We start from the raw sequence: 26,414 nt of genomic DNA on the forward strand, positions 1-26,414 counted from the left end.
CTGACCAGTATGCTGTTGGTTTGTTAATGCCTCATGTCTTAAGGGACCTCAAATTCTATGCCCTTGTGATTCCCTTGATATCTTGAGTCACAAAACCCCAGATTTGAATTTTAATGTAGCGTGTCTCATCACTAGGAAGGGGACTCTGATGGTGTTACTGAGCTTTACTGTTTCACGAATCTGATATTGCTGTTCCTCAAAAATACTGATTGAATCACAGTGTTTGTATGTCAGATTTCAGCCAGCTTTTTGATAAACGTACTTATTCACCAGTTCTTTGAAGATTAAGGTGCTTCCCAGGATGGGCAAGAGTGTTAGAATCTGTCCATAGAGTAATTGCAACTCCTATTCTGGTGAGTTCAGATGTTTCAAAAGCCCTGCCGAATGTAATAAGGCCAAGTGTTTTGGATGGCATGTTTCCTATCAAAGGATGATTATTTTTGATGATCTTAAGGCTTCAGGTGCATACGACTTTTGGTTGTGTTATTTCTGTAACAAGAGAATATTGTGTGTCCTAGTAATAGTCTTTATTGTTATTATTATTATTATCATCTAAAAATAGTTGTTTGTAAGAATAAGATCAACATAAGTGTTATTCGATTGTCTCAAAAATTTTAATGGATGGCTAAAATAGAACAGGAAATATAAATGTAAGGAGCCTCAAGGTGTGTTGAACCGTGAAAAAGACGACTCTCTGAGAGAAAAACATGGTATTCTACTAGCTAAAAAGTGGCTAGTGGTTTTGTGTTTTAGCATTCAAGCATCCCATTTAAAACACTTTTTTGAAGGGCCTGATTTTCAGGACTTCTTTTGAAAGTAGGATTTGCTAATGCCTCATCTTTGGTACTCAGCATCACTAAACACTTTTGGGAATGTAGGGCTCAATGCACCATGCAACAGAGAAACTAAAGTATTGGCCCGTATGCAGTCTGTTAGCCCACAGCGAATGCAAGGTAGTTTTACTTAGTTTAGCTCACAATGAAAAAGATTTAATCTAAGCTGAATGATTTAAGTTTTTCTGTAGTATTAGTCTGTTTCTGTGGGTAGCGCAGGGGCCTGGCTGACAAGAAATAACTTGTTGAATTTTGGCTGCTTGATTTTATCTTTAAGCCAATGGGCCAGTAGGTGACAACATGGAAAACTAGTTGGGCATGCCTAGGCAAGAGGGTGTAAGTTCACCCATTTCAGAATAATTATTTTTAACATTATTTTCATGCATGCTCTATGAAGAAAGTGATAAAGCACGTTGCTGAAGCTACAGAGAAACTTTTTAAAAAATTTGTTGCGTTATATCTTCACATTCTCCTTTAGCTGCATTTAAGATTAGTCTTGCTGTTGGTAGTTTAATGCATCCTAATGTTGTTTGCTCTTTTTGAATTAAAATGAGAATAAGAAAAAAGCTCGCTGTCACTTTTGTTGTCGTTATTGCTGTGAAACTAAGCAATAGAGTTTAAATAGAAAGTAGAACGCTTAATATGTATAGAAACTTTTTAAAAATTAACTTTTGTTTCTGAGTTCTGATACAAACAGGATAAGCCAGTGTTAGAAAGGCAAAATGGAGCCAATAAAGAGGGTTTCTGATTATAATAGCTTGTTTCTGTTTAATATCATTGAGCAGGATGAGGTTTTGCAGAGTTTCTCATGGAAATAGCATCCACAGTACTAAAATGATTACCTCATTCTTAGTACCAGTGCCAAGCACTTAGCCCCACAGTGAACACACGGGGTTGATTTTCAACATGAAACAAGCCAGAAGTGTGGAATGACATTTTCAGGTGACAGTTACGGTTCTATTGCCTGTAATTAGCACCTCTTAACATGCAAACCTGCCTGTGCCTTTTCCAGGCTGTTGAAGCTCAAATACGAAGTTTTGGACAGACCCCTTCCCAACTGCTCATAGAACCACATCCTCCAAGAAGTTCTGCCATGCAGGTGGTAAGTACCATGTTAACTCTTTGTGACCTGGCACTTTCTTCACTTCCTTTGCTATCTTAAAGTTACAGAACGAGCCGCTTTGCTTTGCTTTTATGTGGTCGTGGAATTGTGTTATTAAAAACAGCAGATGAGTTACGATTCTGTAGGACTGGGAGTGTATGCAGTGCTTAACTATTATTTTATTTATTGCTGAAAGGATTGTATTGATTTCTAGTACAGACCTTTTTTGTCAGTGTAATCTAAGAACACTTCATCAGTTGATTTTGTTAATACCATACCTGTACAGGTGAGAGCCAGTCATCATGGAGACAATTTAGTTAATCTTTGGCAGATTCCCCAAGAAGCATGGATTTAGGAGGTGGAACTTCCTTGTCTTTTCCCCCGGGCATAGGGTTTTCCCCTAAAACCAGGATTACTAGGAATTCATGAGCTGAAACTTACATAGCAAAGAATGTGACTAAATGTGTTTTGCAGTAAAGCTAGGGTGATAAAATCCAGGCAGTGAGCATTAACATGCTTTCCCTTTTACCTCTACTTGTGTCTAATATAATTTTATTATACAAACTATTATTTTATTACTGATTACTTTCCATATCATGTTGTGTGCAGTCCTTGGGTCTAAAATATCATTTGTGTTGTCATAGATCCAGAACTAAGTATGTTAAGTGATACTCTGACAAGTGGAGCAAATGGTCTGCTAATTCACAAGTTTTTTTCAAAAGGTTACATTCCCTTATTGTTAAGATGGACATTTTACATGGAAATACCAAAAAAAGACATTTTCTTATTGTATGTTCTGTAAGACCTGTGTCCTACTCAAGCAGACTAAGGTTATTAGATTAAAAACATATCTGAAGTGCAAAAGGTTTTAGAAAAATTACGCAAAAATCTGAAATGTTTCTGAAGTAGCTTACACACCTCGTGATGTAGCAGTCTAAGAAAAGTAAACTTTGTTGTGAAATTGAGCTACGAGCCTTTCTCAAATAATGTCATGTGTTGTACAAGAGACTCGCTCGGCTCACTCTCTCCCCATCTCCACCACCCTTTCTGCAGCCAGTACGTACTACACTTTGACAGCTGTGCTGTAGGCATGCTCTTGCCCTGGGATCCCATGTACTGGATGGACAGAGCTGATTGTGCTGATTTGTGATCTGCTAGCCCATTGCACCTCCCATGTAGTGTCCCAGGGCTGCAGACCACTGCAGTAACTTGTGTGTGCAACCCACGGGGCTCCCGCTTTCACAAGAGCCCTGTTAACAGGGAAGTTGGGGAGCCCAAGTGCCCTCACCATAGGGCTGCACGCCATATGTGTGTCCGTCTGTCATGGTGCCATGCACTAGGCACTTGCCCTAATTTAGAGGGATTTGTTGCAGGAAGAGGAGGAACCCGAGAAGTTGATTGTTAACGTGTTTGTCAGACCCATTGTCATATAAATAAATTTGATGCCAGGAAGCAGTTTGTGTGGTTTTATCATAATATTTTTCATGATGCTGAATTAGTAAAGATTTAGTATGTAATGAAAGAAGCTAAATTCTGTGAAGTTAACCATTTCTAACTCCTGTGGATTTTTTGGGCTGAGGTACACACAGAAAAAACCCTTTAGTTCTCCACTTGCTTTGACCAGTTTTGTGGCTATTAATACATGATTTTATAATAGCACTATATTAAGTGGTTTTAAAAGTAGTATTCCTGAAGCTGAAATACAGTAAGGATGTTTTTCCTGTCACAATTTTGAATTATTTCTAGTGGTATTATTTACTGAATTTTCTGTTTTCATGTGTGTGTGTGCATGTATGCATGAATACAGCCCAATTGAAAGCTACCACGTGCTGTGTTAAGTGCACAAGCCATAATATACACCAGGTGTAGTAATTAGCAGTCACACGAAGGCTGCCTATTTGTCTGGTTTTGCTGCTGTTGCTGTATCCCCTTGTGTTTTCAACCATCAGATAGCTGGATTTAATTGAGGCCACATCAGATGAGGCATTACTGACACCTTTAATTGAATGAGCATCCAGGGAGGATTAACTCATAATATTGATTGGCTTTTAGCCACTTGCTCAGAAGGGTGTCTGGGTAGCTTATTAGTTGCTTTTATTTACACCTTTATGCAAAGACTGTAAATAGGAATTCATAGAGCAATATGTTTTTCTAAGTACTCTTAATAACTTTTTAAAAAGGAGTGATAATAAAAATGCAAATGTATTTAATTTTTTTATTAGTTCTGTATAAATATACATTAAATGTATGCACTTACATACACATATATGTAATGAAATATTGCAGGTGGAAAATAGCCAAGAACACTTCATTAGTGTTCTAATTCAGCTATTAGAAAATTACAAATACTAGAGCAATGTGGCTACTGGTGACTAGGATGGTTGTATTTCTACATCTCAGTGGAGTTCTCTTTTTTAGGTATACCACACAATCATAAACCCATTAAGTTTTGGTTTTCCTCCTTTTGTTTGATATCTGGATCTAAGGTCCTCAATATTTTGTTTCAACATTTGCAGTATTGTTAGAAAGCTTACCTAAAAAGTTATTAAACTTTTCAACTTCTTAAATTAAAAACTAAAACCTAAAAAGATAATGTTGAAAATGAGGGTCTGGATTCATTCCCTCCCTTTAGTATTTCTAGAAACAACACAGGATAGTGTCTGTAATCACGTCCACTTTATATTCTTTACAACTGCATTTAATTATGTTTGTCCTTTGAAACACATTTGCAGTGAAGTCTTCTACTTTGCATTCATAAATCTTATTTTTGTACACCAGAAATATATACAGAACATATATCTAGTGTATGTGTGTATCTGTTTATTTTAATGTGCTTTCATGTTCTCATCTGGCTTGTAAAGAATTGCAGTCTGCCAATGTAATGCAACTTGAGACAATCTCTGAGAGCAGGAATTTCTTTTGCTCACTTTTTTTTTTTTTTTTTTTTTTTTTGCTCCCTCTGAGTTTGGCATTGCTTTCCTTGACATACTATCTCTGCAGATATGAAGGAGAATTCTTTTGGCAGGGATAGGTGATTGGAAACTTTTAGTTCAATCTGCTGTGATCTGTAGCAAAGGTTGTATAGAGACGTCCTGTGTTCAACAAGGCCGTCAAATTAATAGCGTACATGAAGGTTTTTCTACCTAAAATGGTTGTTTCCACAAGCTTGTCCACTATTATTGCATTTGCTTTTCACTGCAGCTGCTATTGGATCTTGTGTGTTTTAATCCAATCTTCCTTCTCTTGTCCTGTCTTCTTTCTCCTCCTCATGTTTTCTTTCCCCGTGTATTTGGGTTCTTGTTGTGTGCACTCAACAGTATCTCCTCCTGCAGAGTCCGTTGATGTTCACAGACCAAGCTCAACAGGACGTTATCATGGTTCTAAAGTTCCCATCCAACTCCCCTGTCACTCATGTAGCAGCCAACACCCAGCCTGGTCTGGCCACTCCTGCTGTGATCACAGTTACTGCAAATAGGCTATTTGCTGTAAACAAGTGGCATAATCTTCCTGGTAAGTAAATTAAAGTAAGTAGCCTAAGAAACCGCTGCCACCAAGCAGTACTTCCGTTGTCTGTCTCAAAATTTGTGCAGACCTGTTTTAAATTGAAACTGTGAAGAGCAAGTCCAGTTCATTGACTCAGCATGCTCTTCACATGTGGACTTAGTTCCTCCTTAAAAAGGTAATCTGAACTATTGTGTAGTAAGATGTGTAGCGCACAAAAGGTTTTTAACAACAATATATTGCTTTCCGGGCCATCAGGCACTATGCAAGAAGACAAAAACAATATATCCCTATTTGATCATGATAAAGTCACACTCTTCCTCTTGAATTTGTTTTTCAGTTAGATGGAAGTCTGAACCGTATCATGTCAAAGACAAGTTTTAAAGCATGTAGAACTTGCCTGAAATCTTTTCTGCTGCTGTCTTTTTCTAGTTGATTATGAACACCATATTGTGACGTTAAAGCCACTCAATGAGTATTAGAAGGTAAAATATACGGGAAGTCCATATCTTCTGTAACTTAAACATCCTCAAGTTATTAGGTGCTTATGTATTTGTCAATGTGAAAGGAAAACAACATATCCGTTTGCATAGCAACCAGTCAAATTAGTTTTCCTTTAAAATGTGTTGGACTTGAGAATATAGTCATTCTGTTTTCAATTCTAATGTTCTCTAATCTTAAAGGCACTCATCCTCCTTTCCCTGCCTATGACAGTCTCAGGCCCAAGCCATGAAAGGCAGTTTATTTCGGCGCTATGCAGTAAATCTGGTCAAAGGCTTTTCAAGAAAGGGAAAAAAGAGCTTCTACTCAAATAACTTAAATAGAAGATATTTGCACCAGAGTAATACTTACATCACTGAAATTCCTACTAAGAAATCTGGACCCATGGTCCTTGATTACATTTTGAAAAAAGCCAGCTGACTCCCACACTTTTTCCTAATTCTTACAAATTACCTCTCAAGATTGTCCAAATAGAAACATCGATGTATTATTTCACCCACCCAAGAAATGCTTAAAAAGAAAGGTGGGAAGGAGGGGGGGAAGGGAGGCTTGTCTAGATAACAAGTTGTGAGCAAGAACTATTTACAGGGCTCTTGACACTTGTTTGAAAGGAGGATGGCAATATCCTTTCATACCTTGGATGTGTGACCTTGGGCACATAATGTTCAAGGCTTTTAAAAAATAGCCTTTGTGGACATACAACAGTCATGGGAAAAGAAGAGGTTGTGAAGTGGTAGGAGTTGATTTTGATTTTCTCCTAAGTCTCCTGGTTGGTGATCAAGCAAGCAACCAGTTGTTGAGTGTAGAATCAACTGTTTCAAGTTGAACAAAACCTTCACATTTGGGTTTTTCCCTCACCTCTGAAAGGGACAACAGTAAGCTGTGCTTTTGAGTGGCTGTTTTTTCATTTAGAGGCATTTTACACTTGTCTTGGCTTTACAAAGAGCTCAAGAAAACCTACAGTTCAAGACAAACAAAAGCCAACCAAACAAAAACAAAACCCGACAAAACCCAACCTCACCCCACCTCTTTGAGAGCACAGGGATTAGCTGCAGGCTGTTAACGGAGTACTGCGCTTAAGATATCTGGGTATGGACTCCTGAGACGAGCCTTCACTATTGTTGCCTTCAAATTTTATACCAAAATGGGATCTACTAGGATTAGAGGGCAGGTATCATTACTACTCCATATCTCCTGCTGTGGGCTTAGCATTGTCTTTACTAATGAGGCATCATGATAAAAAAGTTAAGTTGCCAAGTGACCAGTTGTCACTGATGTGTAATTAAAAATCCCATTCCTGCTTTTGTGTATGAGTGTGGTGGCTTTGCTGGCATATAATGGCACTGGTACCCAACAGGGTGCCTCTACTTTGTCACGTGGATTTCTATTGATACTAATGTTTATATTAAGCTATGGACAGTAGATAGAAAAACCATAGGTGTAAGTATTCAGGCATTATTTTTTGTTCCGCTTCCAAGAATGTCTTACGGGCTGTTTGTGGGGACGGAGGTTGCTTGCTTGTTTGTTTTTAGTGAGGCTGTGGAGAAAAAAGGCTTTTTTTAACACTGAAGGAAAATTCAGGAGGTAAACATTTCACTGGTATGCCAGGTGCCCAGATGAAATGTAGGGCGGCAGAATTATATATTAACTTCTATGCAAACTTGCAAATAAATGGTTTTTGGTGATGGATGAATCCTTAAATACTGGATGACTATAAGATTTCCCTGTCTGCATCATAAATTGACTTTTTTAAAAAATGTCCTTTGTGCTTCACTTGTTCAAAGCAGTGCTTTAAAAAGTGAAGAGGAAAATAGTATTTGCTACAGTCAGCAGATGGTTGTCACATTTTGTTTTCAGTGCTCTTTACCACTTAATTTTGTTTTGTTGCGACAGGAGAGGTTGCCAGTAAAGCATCTGCTAGAGCTTATGGCTCAGGACCGGAGCTGCTGCTGATGGCATACATTCAGAATAGCACTAATCTGAAATAAATGTTTAATAAGCAGCCCGGGAAAGCACCTGGAAATTTTTTTTTTTTTTTTAATTCAATTGATGCAGAAGAATCTTGAATAGTTAAAAAAAAAAAGATGTAGCTTTGATTTATAAAATGCATGTGGCTTCACGTATTAAAAAAATGCAGAGTTTAAAAATCTTCTTTCCTGAATTCCAGCTCATCAAGGTGCTGTACAAGACCAGCCTTACCAGCTGCCAGTGGAAATCGATCCTCTCATAGGTCTGTCACTTCCTTCTCTCTTTGCGATTCATTAAGCTCTGTATGGTGGCCCTGAAGTGTAGATTACGGTTGTTTTTCACTTGCTGGTTGCTGGGAATGGAATTTTCCTGATAAACCATTTGCATGCAAATTGGAATGCAATGAGCTGTGGCTATGCTGGTATTTCATCAACTCCCCCTCGTTGGTTTGCCTAATTTGAACAGGCCTAGGACGCGTGTCAGTGAAAATTAATATGGATGCTGTAATAATGTGTGATTGAGAATGTGCATGAAGTACTGTCAGGATAATATTGGATCTTTTCATCACTCAGACTTGTTGATGAGCAGGAGCGAGGCACGTTATGATGAATTGGTGCACTGGTAATGTGATGGAGCTCCTTTGCTGAGGAAATTTTCATAATAACAGTGGGGTTCTTAACTGCACCGTGTTGTGAAAAATAAAACCATGGTGCCAGGGTTTCATCATTAAAGGAGATCAATCCTTTCTTCAGAGACCTGCTGTTCAGGCTGAGGGGATTAATGTGTAATTGCAAAGCGGTTTCAAAGTTGAAATATATTGCCCACTCCGTTTTAGTATTGAGATATTAGTATTCATTTTTCAAGGGTATTGCATCTTTTGATCAGTATTGCTAGTTAAATTTGTATATGTTTTTCTTCTATTAAAAAGGAGTGGAGGAATGTCTCTCTTATTTAATGACTCAGTGTAATAGATTCAATTAATGACTTTTTATTATAGAGGTTTATTAGTTTATATAGAGCTGATTTTTCTATTAGCATGGTTAGAGTTTGGTTAGTTCTTTCATTACAGACCCAACTTTGGGGACTGCATGCTTGGACTATAATTTGGGAGCCTGTAGCATGGCAAATGGAACCTTAAACGTGATCAGAAAAACCCTCAAACAACCTAACCCCAAAATACCAGCTCGTTGTAGGACAGTTCACAGGAGCAAAGAAGACAGGATTCGCCACCCCCCACGCCACGCCACGCCACTTCTATTAGACTTCAAACTTAGCTCTGTTTTTTAAACCGCCCGTTTCAGGGTGGTAGTTTAAGTGAAAAAGAAGTGAAGTGTCCAATTATAGAAGCATGGAAAAATCAGAGCAAAAATGAACTTGCCTGGATAGGTTAGAATGACCGTTCTACTGGCCAGTGAGAATTAATTTCAAAACTAATACGCATATCACAGTAGGGACTGCATTGTATCGGTCTGTAGGTACAGGCTGTTGCTGTGTAGCCATTTTGCTGGGTAAGCTCTATGATAATTAAATCGGGAACAGTGTGGGCATATTAAACCATTTTATAGAGCTGATTGATAAAATGAAAATGTTCTTCCAAAGTTTTTAAAATCAATTCCCATCTGAATAATGCAATACTTAAAACTTATAATGAGGAGGACATGTGCTGTAACTCTCCTTTCCTTCCTGAAATAGATTTTATCCAAAAAATGTTTGGAGCAGAAAATGTATATTCTGCTTTAAAACCTGCTATCAAGTAGATCTTAAAAATATAAATAAACATCAAAGCAAAAAAACCAAAATCACATTTGGCCTGTTTGATGATTTTTCTGCATATTGTGAAGAACATTAGGAAGGAAATAAAATTTTTATTTTTGTTTGCATTTTTCATAATTTTAAAATTAAAATTCCATTTTCAGGCTTGCCTTTCATTTGCAAAATACTTTGACTTTTGTTTGGTATAAACACCTGTAAAATTAATGTTCACAGTTCTGAAAAATGGTTCAATAGTCTCTTCATACAATAGATCTCAAATCAGCCTAGTGATTACGTTGGACATAGTTTAAAAGGTTGAAGGCTTTCTTTGTCACTGTTAAGTAGCATCATTGGGTACAAGCAAGTAATTATGTGGATAATATTAAAGGTTTTTAATTGTGGCTAGACATATTTACCTAGAAATGGCACCTAAGAGGACCACAAAATTACACTTTTATGGTTATAGCAGGAATCTTGTTGCTGTCTTGGTTGTAAGGAGGGATTCCTGCTGTCCTCATTTTCCAGTTGCACAGGAAGATGTAATATGGCAATGTCTGATATGACGTAGATCCTAGACCTTTTTGAGGTGAAGTTTTTTGAAGGTCTTACCCACACTGAATGTGTCGATCTGCGTGTTTTTGGGGGGGTTTATTTGCCATTATTTTGTCACACAGAATGCTTCATTGTGCATTTATGATGTGGTGGTGTTACTCTTTAAGTGGTCCCAACAGCGCTCAAGGCCCCGTTATGTGTTACCTGCAGAGCAAGTGGCAATACCTTGCTAAATTATTTGCTATCCATATGGACAAGACAGTGTCAACATTTTAAACATAGCAAAAGCAAAATTAAGGATTTGATGTAAAGTAAATGGAATAAGCCCACGGCTTGGGGGATAGCTAGCCCGTGAGAATGGGAAGAAGTTAAAGAACAAAGAGTAAAGAAGAGCGCAAGACCAGGACAGAGACAGGTCCGGGGGACCACCTGGAATGGAAGTAAGGGTGCTCCAAGCAGTCGGCAGACAAACCCAGGCCCAGGGGAACTTACTTGCCTGGGATGGGAGTCAGGTTCCCTCAGGAACAAAGCACATCAAAAGTTCTTCCTGAAGTGTAGGATTTTCATGATATATATCTATAGGGACCCATATATATATATATATATGCACACACATCAATTAATAAGGACAAAATATAATATGAAATATGTGTTCATTAATTGATTCCTGACCATTCTGTGGATTCACAATGCAAGATTATCTGGGGAAATAAAACAGCAGGTGATCAAAGTAGGGTAAATATTTTCTCTCAACCGTAAAGGAGATTGTGGAGATAAGCTGGTTAATTTTTGTGCAATGCTCAAAAAAGTGTGAAATGGTAGTGATGTTTACTGCAGTTTTTTTTAAATTACAATGCTTGCAATGAAATACAACTTGTGTACGATTTTGAAATCATAATTCTGTTGTCTGCTGCATTTGAGCCACTATATAGCATATATGCACTGTAGTCTTATAATTACATTCCCTTCATTTGTTTCTTAATTTTTAGTTCTATACTAGAAGAAGGGGGGAAGGAAGCTTATTACATTTTTATGTATCATTCCTTTTTGCAATCTTTCATTTATATTTGTCAGCTGCATTTGACTTAAAGAAGGGATTTCTTCTATTTTAGAATATATACTACAAGGAATTAGCATTGTTCCCAGAAGTGTAATGAGTATTTTATAGTAAAAGTAGAAAGAAAATGTCCCTGCCACAAAAAACAAGTAACAACAGTGAGGAATAGTTTTGGTGTGAACGTAAGTTTCTAAAATGTGCTTTTGTTCTGTGAATGTGGATGCTAAAATTTCTTGATTTGTGTGTCTTTCTGTTCAGCCAGCAATACAGGTATGCATAGAAGGCAAATCACTGACCTTTTAGACCAAAGCATTCAGGTACATTCCCAGTGTTTTGTCATCACCTCTGATAATCGTTACATCTTGGTCTGTGGCTTCTGGGACAAGAGTTTCCGAGTTTATTCTACCGACTCAGGTAATGCATTTTTAAAATATGGGAATAGCCTAAAAGATTTTTCTGTTCATCGTCAACCTACTGTTTGAAATAAAGAAAGAATGGGGAGCGGGGGGAGAAAGTGGAGTATGTATTTATGTCCCTATTTGTCAAATCTATTCTTATGTACTGCTACTGTGTATCGTATGCCATCCTTTTTGTGGAATGATGGCAAATGTAAGACAAGGAGCTCTTGTTTAGCCATAGCATCACCCTTCAAATTTATATGACAGGCATGCCTATTCTTACACTGTAGTTTCCACAAGTAAATGAGTTTTTGTGAAGCTTTGCGTACCAGGAGAATTAATTGTTCTCAGAGTGCTTGCTTGAATTTAACTCTGGTTGGTTTTCAGCACCAGAGAATTTTTTTGAGGAAATACAGGCAAGTACCACAGAATAAGAACAGAAGTGAAGCCTTGAAATCTGGTGAAAGAATACTTATGAAAGCCTCTGAAAGCTACGCTATAATAGAAAAATTGATTTGGAGCCACTGAATTCTTTCATATAACATAAACTGATCGATATAATGGGCAGCAGTTAAATTAGTCTGTCAGCTGGCATGTATCCAAACCATTGAAGTCATGCATGTGTCATGCTAAATAGAAAAGAATCTTTCAGTGTAAGAGCTACAGGAATTTAAAAGCCATGGAGCCCCAGAAAAAAATAGGTATGATTTTTTTTCCCCTTTCATTATCTTATAATGGGAATAGCGACCTCACTGCAAGGTACTTCTTTGGGATTAATGACCCAGTGTGGTTAATGTGTGTGTGCCATCAAGCTTTCCAGTAAGTTATTAATCCCTAGGGAATATCCTACATGTTTGTCATCATTTCTTAAATATATTAGTTAATAGTGTTTTTCACACTTGGCAAACCAAAATGTTTAACAAAACAGGATGGTCTTTAATGAAAATCTGTTAAGACTAGATCTCATGGCATATTTTACCATAGCTGTCATTTTTGCAATTTTAAAGCCTTAAGTATAAAGGAGAAGTTCCATTTACTTCATATTGACTGCCTACACTTCATTATGAAGACATCTTGTTAGACCCTTCTTAGTTTAATTTTCTCATTGATGAAAATAAATTTACATAAAACTGAATATAAAGGAGATCTTCAGAAAAGTTAGCTAGCAGTAATAAATATTCAGTGTATATTCTATATTTATATGAATAAAGAACTAATTCTTTTCTGTTGAAGGATATATTTTACTTTACACCTATGGAAGGGACTTGTATGATTATGGTAGCTTTGTCCTGTATCAATCTGAACTACAAATATCTCATTAAGTTATGTCCTCTGTGTGTAATTCAGATACAGCAGGCATCTCGTTACTACCACAGCTAATTATGGTATAAACCAAAATACAGTTGTCAAAAAAGTTGCAGAAGATTTGTGTCTTCTGTGTGTCTCCTGTTTGTCAATATAGCAACTCTAGCTCTAGCTTAAATCAAGTGAATTCAGATGTAGTTTATTTTGCTTCGAATGCAAATGAGAACATAGTGGTGAAATACTCTGAAATCAGCAGAGCAGCAAAGGAAAAGACGATGCGATCAGTAATGCATAATGGCGAGTGATCACAAATGTGGAATTCAATTATATTTTAGCACTTACACAAAAAGGGAACCTTTTTCCTATTAGCTTTTGGGTTTGTTTGGGTTTTTTTTAACAGAAGTCATGGCTTCTCAGCACAGCTAGTATAGCAGAAGCACAATAAAACCTTCTTCCAGCACTGGGAATGATTTCTAGACAGCATTTTAGATTCAGTAGTGCAGAGACTTGAGTCTTATTTTTCTTTTAATTATTCGTAGCACAGCTGTCAAATAAAACATTAACTAGAAAATTTGTTCTGTCAAAAAGGGATATCTGAGCGCATATGGTAAAGTTCGATCTTACTGTATAGAGAGGACAACTCATATTAAGTGAAACAAAAAAGTTGAGGAACTCTTACGAGATTAATGATTTTTTTTTTTTTTTTTACTAATATGGAAGAGCAAAAGCTTATTTCTTGTTTTGACGGAATTGATTGAACCTTAGCTGCGCAGTAACAAAGTAAAACTAACAAGGCAGTGCAACTACACGAACAACTGTCAAACAAATAGCCTTGAAAAATGTTTGTTTTCTAGAAGAGAACCTATAAACGTGGAATATAATTGAAAGAGAGATCTCTATAACTCAGCGATGTTTATAGCATAAACTTGTGTTCTAAAAGTATAAATCACCTCAGGCAGTTGAATACCCACAGCTATATAACTGAAAAATATATCACATAATTAAATTATTCTCAAATCTAAACCATGTAATTGACAACTTGAATTTTCAGGGAAAAACATACCCTTGGTAAGATCTTCTTGTGTATTGCCAAAATGAGGTTATGTAGTCTGTGAGTGCTTCGCTCCTCCTAGCTGTGAAGTTCAGTAACTTTTTCTGACTAAAGCTGTTGACTGGTCAGCATCTGAGACAGTTAGGTGACCCTGCGGCACAAATTAAAGCCCTGGTGTGCAGAGGTGACCGCTATAGAATGCTATTACAGACTCGCCGAGATGAGTGAGAGACTTGATCCCCGAGTTACTCTCCTTGCCGATACAAAGTGGATCTGCACAGTGAGTGTACCTGCCAGGGTTTTGCCCCTTCCAGTCAGAAAGGGCTCTTGTGATAGTACTTAATTTCACGTTTTCTCTTGGAGGATTATATTTGCCTAATAAGTTTTGTCAGTGTTTTATTTTAAATCCAATGTACAGGTTTCCTGTAAATTGCATCATGTTACTCTATTTTTTCTTCATGTACTAGAGTAAGTAATTCCCCTTTTTTGTAGATACTCATACCTTTCTCTTGGTTGTTTGTTTTTTTTTTTTCCCCCTGGTTTTCTCCACTTTAATGCAATTACCTTTTTGATCTTCTGTTAGAAGTCAGGCTGTTATCATTATTTTTGTTCTTTCCTCAGAACCACTCCCTTAAGTCTTTTGTTACCATTAACGTTATTTAGTGGCTGGATATGAGTACAATGCCTTTGTACTGCGTAGAAAGAGGGCTATGAAATGTGTCCAAATAGCCATATTATATGATTGACTAATCGTTTCAATTCGTGCATCAAAATTTTTTATTAAGATGTGAGTCCCAAAACTGATACGTGTTACTACTTGTCATTTGTGTTACTACTAGTTATTATTTTTAAACGCTTTTCAAAACATTTTATTTCAGGTACAGTAGTTTGCATTTCCTGTTTCTTTTTCGGCCTGTTTTGTTAATCCTTCCAAAACGGTCACTCTTTTCCCCTTCTGTTCTTCCCCAATCTTTATTCAGCCCAAAGCACAAATGGATGCATGGTCGTTTGGGCTGAGGAATCTGAGGTCACACATTAATGGCATCACACATCACACTTCCTTGTGTCATTGGATGCAGAATTTGGCCTGAATGGGCCAAGCAGGCACATAAGATATGTGTCTGTGTATCTTTTGTCCTGTCTCTACAAGATCTGCAGTTGCTAGGCTTCAGCAAATCCAGTGAGATGGATTTTAGTGCTTACATTCTCGTTTCATAGGATCATGTATGCTGCTGGCAGATCCAGAAACCGGCAGGACACATGACGTGTTTGCTGTGTAGGAGCCAGCCTCTGGCAGGGAGGTCTGGCAGAGATCTGCTGTGGGTGACCTTATGTGTGTTTCCTCTCCCACATGCAAATCTACTATGCATCCATATGCATTACTATCCAAATTTACATTTTTCTGAAAATATCATCCTATTTAGTTAAGGTTAAAAGGTAATAGTCATATTCACGTTTATACAGACTCTTGAATGGCACATTTTTAACTGCCTAGGCTTTCTTTTCTTTTTAACATTTATGTCTCTTATCAGCGGTACAAGCGTTTGTCCTATATGCAGTAGGTAAGACAGTTTTTTCCAGGTCTGTCTTTTGAGGTTTTTTGAACGTTACAGAAATTCTTAAAAGGGAAGGATGCTGGTTGAAATAATTGGCAAGTGTTTAAATGGTGCTGGAAAAACATGGGTACAAGAGTAATTTCTCATCTAAATCTCCTTTTCTCTGTTTAAGGATATGCTCAAAAGCTGCAGACGCTATATGCACATCTGTGCTCTCACACGTCCAATTCCTTCTGGGCCCTAAATGTTCTGTAGCTTCTTCTGATTCTGTTTCCCACATCATCATCATCAGATTTGCATTTTCACTGTTACTTTCATCAGTAAACTTTTCTTAAACTTGCCTTAAAGGAGAATCCCATCATGTTTCCTGTCTGTAAAGTGTATGTAAACATAGAGAATTAAATGTATGTAAACATAGAGAATTAAAAAAAACCTTCTGGCCTTTGAATAAAGTATAATATTTATGGACCGTAAATATTTTCTGTATGGACTATTGCACTTCTAAATAAGTTTCCACCAAATCAAGAAAAAAAAATAGTACTCTCCACTATAGTTCCTTTTGGAACCTTTTTTAATAAAGAAAATATTTCTAAAATACTTTATAATGTATTTAATTTGCCTTAGAAAGAACAAAAGTGTAGTTTTAAAACAATCACTTTTATGTGTTTCAGGTAAATTGATACAAGTAATATTTGGACACTGGGATGTTGTAACCTGTCTTGTTCGTTCTGAGTCCTATATTGGAGGAAATTGCTACATTCTCTCAGGATCGCGTGATGCAACATTGCTGCTCTGGTACTGGAATGGCAAAACCAATATCATTGGTGATAACCCAAGAGGTAAGCAAAACCAGAAAAAACTGTTTTGTAAGGATGTTGTCTAAAAATGGCTCGAGTGAACACTTTGCATGACAAAGTTTTAGGTAATATTAGTGTTGAAGTACAGTGTTTCTTTTTTTGTAGTTGTGATCAGTTTTATTTTAAAGAATTCAGGGTAAACAGTGTTTCCGTTGCAGCACAAGTAGAACTAATTTTTAAAGTTATAGGATACTCAACATTACAAGTACTTTTTTTTTTTTCTTCCCACTCATTCAATTGGGAAGGAGTGGTTCCAGGAGTGAGAGAAGGGAACTCGTTTTTTATCTTTCCTGTTCAATCTGAGTAAATCTTTTTCTCTCAACATGATGATTTCATTAAATACCTGCATTTGAGTTGTTTAAAACAAAAAAGACTGTACATTGCTCCAGTGCAGGCTGTATTCTATGCAACTGTAATCTCATGCATATAGGTTCTCACAGCGGTGCCTTAGCTATCAATAGTTACGCAGACAGTGAATTTTAACTTAGACTAAGGTCATTGTAATGAGATGTATAATGGCCTGAGCAGGACACTTAGGTGAAAAAAGGACAGACACGTGGGACGGATTAAAGAAGCAAGCTTAAAACTTTTTTCATTTAACACTTTGGTGGGGTGCTATGTGCCTAATCCTCGCTCTCACATGCTAGGCATTTTAATTGGTTCCAGTGCAAGCAACAGGGCTCACACCGTATAACCAAACTAATAAGTCAGAGTAACCCTGCTTCAGCCTAATTCAATTTTAACCCCTCCCCACCCAAACTCACCTCGCAGTTCCCAAAGAATTTACTCTCTTCCGTCTTGCACCGTTTCCCAGGAAATCCCAAATCTTTTTACTCATGAAGATTCTCTCTTTTAACTCATAATTTCCTATGGAAAACAATGAAATGCTATGACTGTTCAACCCTGCTGTGCCTCTATTATATAACAGGAAAGGTAGAAAGTGATCTTGTTATTATGCCGGTTTCACTCCACACAAAAAAATTAATTCCTGATCCCCAAAGCGAAGACGAAGGCAGGCATGCAGCTTGAGAAAAAGCCTGAGTGAGCCACTTCACAGGAGTAAGAGGCTTTCAAGACAGCTTGTGAGAGCTTCCATACGTGAATAGAGGGGCGCATCATAGCCAAACAGAGGTCCTGTTCAGCCAAAAAGAAAATGCCCTGAAGAGAAGGGGTGCAAAGCAGTATATTCTGTCTGTCTTAAGAAGAACGTTTGTCAGGTTTTCTGCCATACACTTAAGGTCCTCTCTGACCCCGATTAAATACTAGTGAAAAAATACCTGCTGTCTGCAGAGGACAAAATGGACATCTGGAAAACAAGAAGTGTTGTTATATCTGGCATATATTGCAATTACAACTGGCATACAGTTTCATATAATCTAAACAATATCTGACATCTTCCAAATTAATCAATTTGGTGAAGTTGTGTGTTCCATACTTTCTGTTACTCAACTGGAGTTATTTGACTTTGAAAAAAAGAGGTGGTTTGACTGAAATTGCATCTTGTGAACTATTTTGAAGAAGCACAACTAATTAATAGCAGAATGAATATCTGAATTAAACTTGCAAATTATTTGATGTTGACCGTGAAAACTGTTCAAAAATGGAACAAGATGCAGGAGTTCAGTTCGCACAGTTGCAGCATCTTCAGGCAGAGGATCTGAGCAAACTATCCCCATTATCCTTCCAACAGGCCGATTCAAGAGATGAGAGCTTTCCTGGGATGTGGCTAGGAGAATTTTATGAGCATCTTTAAATAAATGTGGCTTTGGTTGAGGGACAAAATCTCCGTGAATACCTTGTACATATTTTGCAATCTATCAATTTAAAGAAAATGCAAACTCTGCACTATTTTTGCAGAGGTTGTAAACTTGGAAAATCCAAAAAGTCTGCGAAAGGAACTTTAAGAGCTTGACAGTCAAGCGAGCTTATAAATCCTAAAGAGCAAAACTGCCCTTTTGAGGAGAAAACCCTAAATATTTTACTGGTGTGAAGCAATGAACATCTGTAGGTCTCTCCTTACGGTGTTTTCAAGGCCTGCAAGTGCAGCCCATCTTTGCAGATTCCTAGGCCTGGCCTGAGAAGTTTTTGTTGAGTATTTGCCAGGCTTCCGTGCTTTGTGAACAAGACCTTGAGGCTATAGGCTCCTTTATGACCTTAAGAGATTACATGCTGAGATTTTGTACCTAATATCTAACTAGAATAGGTAGATTTTGTTACAATCTGGTGACTGTTGTCTCTAATGCAAATTTCTAACTGTCATGGTTTAACCCCAGCCAGCAACTAAGCACCACACAGCCGCTCGCTCACTCCCCCCACCCCAGTGGGATGGGGGAGAGAATTGGAAGGGTGAAAGTCAGAAAACTCGGGGGTTGAGATAAGAACAGTTTAATAATTGAAGTAAAATGAAATAGAATAATAGTAGTAGTAGTAGTAATAATAGTAATAATAATAATAATATACAAAGCAAGTGATACACTATACAATTGGCTCACCACCAGCCAACCAATGCCCATCCCATCCCTGAGCAGCGATCACTGCCCCCCCAGCCAACTCTCCTCAGTTTATATACTGAGCATGACGTCATACGGGATGGCATAGCCCCTTGGCCAGTCTGGGTCAGCTCTCCTGGCTGTGCCCCCTCCCAGCTTCTTGTGCACCGGGCAGAGCAGGGGAAGCTGAGAAGTCCTTGAGCAGTGTAAGCACTACTTAGCAACAACTAAAACATCAGCGTGTTATCAACATTATTCTCATCCTAAATCCAAAACACAGCACTATACCAGCTACTAGGAAGAAAAATCAATGCTATCCCAGCTGAAACCAGGACACTAACGTATTAAAATTTTGCAGTTTTCAAAGTTAATACCAGGCTGTTTTAACTACTGTTGAGAATCAAACAATAGCTACCTGATAAGTCTCTGTTTGCAGTCTTATTAAACTTGTACTTTTAGGGACATGCAATGGCTCCTGTGTTTGCTAGTTGCCATTGTGTAGCTTTTTTTTTTTGTGATATAGCATGCCTGAAAGCCTTTGTTATGAATTGGAATCTCATGGCACTATACATAGTCCTAGACATGTGTATAGTAAAAGACAGTTTCTGCTTCAAAGAGATGGTAATCAGGGGGGGTTAATTTTTCCCAGAAATAGCTTTCTATAGGCATCTCTGTTCAGTCAAATTTTTTTTGAAAAGGCAAATAAAAAGAGCTGTTTCTGCTTAGTTCTGATTTTGTCAGAAATGGAAAGCACCAGCAGATTTGCTGGGTTTTGAGCCCTGTCACTGCAACTGTAACTTCCATCCATTTGTGGGATGCTAGATATTTAACTTGTCTGATGTCTTTTTGTGTTTGTTTTTTTACCTCAAAATACAGTTTATTCATGCTTTCAATGAGCATTATTCATGGGAATTTTAGATACTTTCAAAGTTGATACTTCTTTCCTATTTTTTTCTCTGTTTAATTATCTTTAATTTCCATCTTAAAATGACTTCACAGCAGCCTGCATTCAATGGCACTGTACCAAATCGTGATGCCAGAGAAGTTTCAACAAAAATAATCTAAAACAGAAGCATTTCTTTCCTCCTTTCGTAGTACCTGTTGCCTCTGATATACATCAGTCAGCAGACCAGTATGATCAGGCTACCCTAAATACTATCCCATTGGGCACCCATTACTCCACCAGTTACATTTTATTTAGGTTCCTTTATCTGGTTTCGTTACTTTAGGAAGCACTGAGCTCTTGATTTCTGGCTGCATATATTCATGTTTTAGCATGGTGCGTAACTCAAGCTGACAAACCAGGTGGGCTATGGCATACGTGATAAATAAGTGTTTTGTTTGATACTCTTTATCAAGGACGATTTTGTAGCCAGCTAGATTGTATGGAAAAATTCTTTACATTTTTGGTTTAACAGAAGAAATATGCTACTGAAATATTTATTATTTACATTTTTTAATTTTTAACTTTCAAGTTGACTTCTTAAAGAAATTATACCTATGCAGTCTCACTGTCTGTTTACTTTCTCCCTAATAACTCTCAAATGTATCGATCAATTTAAACCCAATTTCATGAATTTAAATCTGAAAGATATGAAATTCCTACATGGGACACATCTGCTGGAAACTGTTTTTATTCTTCACAAAACAGCTTGATTACATTTAGGTTAAGTTCTTTTTTCCTTCTCAAATTAAAACCTGAAATTCAAAGAATATTTCACCATGCTCTTTGATCAAATGTAGGGTTTTTTTCTTTTTAAATTAATTGTTTTTGAAAATGTAGAAGCATGGCAGTACTTCACTTCGGTGCACAGGCCTTTTCTGATGCAGAAAAGTTTCTGTGGACAATTTCTGACCAAGCGTAGAGATAATTCAGAACAGAGCAGAGGATCTGAAATAGTTGTATCCTTTAGAATAGCCCTGAGCCATGTTGAGTTCACATTAATTAGCATAATTTACTGTGGAGATGTAAAGTCACTTTGGATAGCCTAAGGGGCTTTTATTTTTCTCCCCTTGGCCTGTGGCTTGCTTTGGGGAGGTGGGGGAGGTAGGAGGGAGAGGATGTAACCCTCCCCTTGGTACCCCTTGAAGCCCATGTGTGATCCGTACCACAAGGTTGGCTTTTGCATCTTTAGAGGCTCCGATCTAATAGCAAGGTTTTGCATTTGCCCAGCCTAATGCGATGGAGGTGGAGGGGAGGCGAGAAGTGGGGGGGTGATGGCTGGAGAAAAGAGATGAGAGAATTCATTTGCATACAAATGATGTACATCACTTTCAGATCTCACTCTCACTTTGAAGCTCCAGTGGCAAGTCTTAGTGTTTGGACGTTTCCTAAGTTGAGGGATTGCATTTTACTTTGTAATGACAGAACCAGAGGAAACAGGGCGGGCAGGAGCTTTCTTCACCTGACCTATTCTCTTTTCCCAAAAAAAGGCTTAACTACACCAAAACCATTCTCAACTGATGTTTGTCCAACCTTCTGTTATAAACTATGGCAAATATGTTTTGGGGCCTTACAAGCCCTATACCATTAGCATTCTTTTCCCAGTGTTCAGCCTTGTATCCAGTTCTTTTTTGCAGCAGTTGAATTCTGTCATTTCTTATATATTTATTCTTTGTGTAGAGAACAGATTATTTATTTCCTCCTTGCAACAACTTCCAGTTATTTGGATTACCATGACGTGTAATTCTTTGCTTCCAGATTTAATAACCCAGTTCTTTCTGTCTTTTGCCATAAGTCATGTTTTTCTAGACCTCTGATTTTTTTTATTGTTCCTCTCCTCTTCAATTGTCTGTCTTTGTCAAAGTAGACCCAGCAATGCAGTTGAAGCCCTTCCAGTAATAAGTAGAAAACAGCCTGTTTTACAGACCAGTACTTCCCACGTCCCCATGGGATATGTTTGTTTCAAAACAACATGACAGTGTTAATTCTTTAGGTGTATGAGCCAATATAAATTTCAGTTGTTTCTGAAGAATGACTGCCTACTCAGTTGTTTCTCTTCCTCTGTGTAGTTTGACTGAGGAATCTTGTCTTTAAACTTTCTGAATTGTGTTCTTTTTAGACTGTTTCTACAATTTGTCAAGCTCATTTTGAATTCTCATTCTGTCCTCCAGCGGACTTGCAGCAGCTCATGTCTGCAAATGTAATTTGCAGTCTTATTCTGTCAAATTGGTCATTAAAGAAAATATTAGACAGTACGCAGCCCAGGAATACCCATCAATACATTTACCATTTTGACAATGAATTCTGAATATAGCTTTCCAGCTGGCTTTTAATCTGATGTATAGTAGCATCTTCTAAACATGTGCTTCCCTATTTTCCTTAAGAAATTGCCCATGTGAAACAGTGCGCCAGAGTCCTTACTAAAGTCGAAGTATATGATGTCTCCCTGAACGCAAGTCTTGTTACTCTGCCATTGCAAGAAAAAAATTGCTGTGACATAATTTGTTCATAAAAATCCAAATCAGCTGTTACTCATCTCCTTGTTTTCTTCTAAGAAATTATATGTGTGTGTGTGTGTGTGTATATGTATATAAAAATGTCAGTGTTCTGCCAGTGTTTTTTCTGTTTGTTGGGATTAAGCAGACTACGCTCTAATTTCTCAGTTTTCCTTTTCCTGCTTCTTAAACAACACAAGACTTACTTTAGTCTTGCAGAACCTCACCCAATATCCATGAAACAACAGTTACAACTCTGGGATTATTTAGTTTCATTTTCACAGTACCCTCAAATCAGCATTATCAGGCCAACTGAGTTCCAAACATTTACCTCCTTTAGATATTCTCTAATTGAGACAACAGTTCTCATTGCTGCTTTTACTTATGTTTGCTGCCTGACTGCGGTTGGCCTTTTTATTGAAGACTTTTACTGCAATACTTTCAAATGCATGGCATCATCTCTTGATATTGCTTGCTCTTAATAACAGACCAGTTTCTCATGAAAATTTAACATATTTCTGTGTTTATAGAATGACTGTTATTCTTGATGTCATTGTTAGTTGCATCTCATCTAAGCTCGGCTATCCTGGTTTTGTGCCTGCTTGCTAATACCTTGTTTCTTAAACCGGTTCAGAAAAATCTCACTTAATTTGATCTTTCTGCCTGACTTGTCTGTGTTTACAGTCACTGGAGAACTTTCAGTTGTGCCAGATGGTATCTTCTTGTCTGTCTTATCCTTCTGCAGCATTGGAGCGATTTTTACTAGTATCCTTGTTGCCTTTTCCTTTGCTTTTCTGTAGACTTAACTTCCCATAAGATCTTACAGAACAGTATTCTGTATCTATTGAAACTTGTCTTCCCAAAATACTTTCAAAAATTATCTTGTTGTCCTTGTTCTTTCCCTTATAAAGCATATTGAACATATCTCCACCGCTTTCATGTAAGGTCCTTTCACCACCATGTTTTTGATCTATTTTGCTATATTGGCTGTAATCATATCTAGGAGGTCATCTCTAGCTGTTGCTTATGTATTAAAAATTGTCACCAAATTGCTTGGTACACGCATACTTGTATTCCTATACCAACAGATGTCTCTGTAGTTGGAATATCTCATTTTCTCCAATCCTCCTTCTTAATGATCCCTCACCTATACCTACCAGAGAAGAGGCCAATCAGATTAATGAACGTCAATCTATATCTTCAAAGTTTTTGTTTTTTCACTGTAATTATTTTGTTTGGATTTACTTTCTTGGAGGGGAGCTTTACAGTGGTGAATTTAATTGTCTTAATATTGTTTATGCTTATGAAATGGTAGGCATTTTCATAGTCGAGGTGAAGATAAAGCACTTTTCTGCGATTCTTGCACTATATTCATACAATATGAAGAGACTGTTTTGTTGCTTTCAAAATATATACAGATTTGTTCATAATTATTTTTTAGTTTTAATATTTTGAAAAACAAAAAGATACCTAATTCAGAAATTTGATTTGCTTAATGAAATTAAGGCTTAACTGAGAAAAGTATCCAGTACTAATGAAATGTAGAGTCTGTGTATAACTGTATTACTACTACTAATACTAATGTGATCTCTTCTGAGTTATTGCATTGATCTTCCACACATATGTGAATAAAACAAATTATATTACCTCTTTTATGTTAGCCCATAAAACTAGAAAATGTTACTCTCTCTATGTATCACATTTGCATCACGAGGATTATGGGGGTGCTTTCATTGCATAGTTTTATATTTTTTAGAGGGTACTATATTCAGGTTTTCTGAAGTGTGTTAGAGAAATTAAACGCTTGTAGTAGTGTAGCTGTGTAGCAGGGCACGTGTGAATGTAAGCACATGATTTTGTACTTAAAAAAAACCAATTACTGGATTTAACTGAGATTTAATTGAGAGGATTGAACGCTTTCACTATTGCTAACATGTAGAATATCTTCCTCGGATGCAAATTTTTAAAATACATAATCTTTTCAATTTATAAAACGTGAAATCTCCCAAAGGGTTCAAAATTTAATCACCAGTTTCCTGTCTTGCCGAAGAACAGTCTAGCTACTGTCCAAGCTACTTTTAAAAGAAGCTGTATTATGTTTGGGTTTTTTATAGCTACAATTCCTAAATAAGTATTTGAATACCTGAAAGACGTTTTGTCAATTAATGTTATTATTAAATTAAAACTATGGTCTTGAGACTAGAGAAATCATTAGTTTTAATTGTATTAGTAATCATAGCAAAAAAATAAAACATCTGTATCTCATCAACTGCTACACACATTTTTCAGTTTGAAAATTTAAACTTTTTGTAAGTGAGTGCTTGATAATTAATTAATTAAGTGGATAACGCAGGTGATTTAAACTTTGAAAATATGACCTGATGAGCATCTGTGTTGGTTGATTAAAGAGTAAAATCATAGGTAATAATTTCTTTGTACTCAGACACACTAATCCTGTAAACCTGAATTCTGTGAAGATTTGCATACGTGCTTGCCTCTGTACGCGGTGAATAGTCACACTGATTTCAAGCAGGTCATATGTCTGCTGTTAACTTAGTAGCAAAAAACTCTCTTGGCCTTCTTCCCCTGTCCTTATCCTTATCTTGAATTAACCTACATCTTGGTTCCCAAGTTTCTGCATGATCTGGACTTTTATTTTGGGTTTCAAGTCCAATGATAATAGAGAATATAAGGTTCCACATTTCTAAAGAATGTTTATAGCATAAATATTTATTTAGAATTTGAATTATTATTTCCTAACAAAAAAAATATTTTTTTTTGGAAGTGGTTTGCCTGACAGCTTCTTTCTTAAAAAAATTAATTGGGAAGTAGTTGTAAAACTCTTGTCTGTCAATGTTCCCTTTTGCATTTATCATGCTAGGTAGTAGCGCTACCAAAATGTCCATAAATCAGTAATCATGTTAGTTAGTAATGGAAATTCTGCTATTATTGTTAATTTCTGTCAATTGGTGGTCTAGCATAATAGCTAAAAATTTGCAGAGCCTCCAAATACTAAAATACGTTTGGAATTGCTGCAGCTATTAAGTCTATAGATGCCGTTCACTGTAGTCAGTCTGTTAAAAAAAGAGTGGTGCTCTATGATAGTGCAGCTCTGAGAGTTTAAAAACAGTCTGCATATGCTCCTTTCGGTGTTCAATAGCACATTTATTTTTTACCCTTACACACATTATATTATCGTGTGAGTCCTTCTTCAAAAAAAGCCAGTAAATAATTCAATATTATTTTAACACTGTTAAAATATAGACATAACAGATATTCTTTGTTTCTCAAAAATGGCTGGACAGAGTAGCACAATATTGTCTATAAAGCAAGAATCCTTTAGCACCATCTGCTGGCATTGAGTCGAAAGCTGATCTTGGGACAGACTCTCCAAAGCACTGCCTACTAAAATATTTGAAACATATATATATATTTCGACATATTTGGTGCAAAAAAAAATTATTTCATTTGTCGTATAATTTTTATCCTTTTTATTAAAATTATAATGAGAAAAGACAATGTGAATTTAAGGTTAACGTATGAACTGAAATAGAAATAGGTCAGGAATGTTTTGTTAAGTGTGACTGTAAAAAGAAATGGAATCCTTTTTTCTTTTTTAGTAGAGCTTTAGCAAGTGCAATATTAGATTCTTCTATTCCTGTTTTAAGTCAAATTCAGTAAAATTTATTTCATAGAGAAGAGCCACAAGGCTTAGGAAAGCATCCGGAACATGTTTTGAAAAGGGTAGCAACCACTAAATATTCTTCTACGTAACATTTATTGCATTATTTGATGTTAGTCTTGAAAGCCTCGTGAAAGCTTAATGGGCAGAGGCCCTGATGCTGTAATTGGTTCTACAATTCCCTGCATCTTCACAGGACACCATTGTAGACAGTGCAGCAAGTACGGGGACTATCTGCATGAATCTAGAACAGAGCCTTAAATTATACAGCTACAAAAGGTCGCTGTCGTTTCTTTTTTAAACTGTAACACATTGATACCTCAAAGAGGTTGAGGCCTCTTTCCTTCAAGTACTCTATAAATCACATATAAA

General features: G+C 36.9%; 1 protein-coding gene across 5 annotated transcripts in view; it reads left to right on the forward strand.

Moving 5' to 3' along the window:
• The window catches only part of LRBA (LPS responsive beige-like anchor protein), a 415,388-nt gene that overhangs the window by 368,920 nt on the left and 20,054 nt on the right, over window positions 1-26,414 (forward strand). For 3 of the 5 annotated variants that reach the window (XM_087736323.1, XM_087736322.1, XM_087736325.1), the window contains 5 exons: window positions 1,846-1,935; window positions 5,253-5,445; window positions 8,105-8,167; window positions 11,525-11,680; window positions 16,248-16,415. In XM_087736323.1, coding sequence (XP_087592449.1) covers window positions 1,846-1,935; window positions 5,253-5,445; window positions 8,105-8,167; window positions 11,525-11,680; window positions 16,248-16,415 — 670 coding nt within the window. The remainder of the gene's footprint in view (window positions 1-1,845; window positions 1,936-5,252; window positions 5,446-8,104; window positions 8,168-11,524; window positions 11,681-16,247; window positions 16,416-26,414) is intronic. The other 2 variants (XM_087736324.1, XM_087736326.1) reach the window with 1 other exon arrangement.

This window comes from Nipponia nippon, unplaced genomic scaffold (genome assembly GCF_047370975.1).
Source record: "Nipponia nippon isolate SJK-2023a ecotype South Korea unplaced genomic scaffold, ASM4737097v1 scaffold_6, whole genome shotgun sequence".
Taxonomy (NCBI): Eukaryota; Metazoa; Chordata; class Aves; order Pelecaniformes; family Threskiornithidae; genus Nipponia; species Nipponia nippon.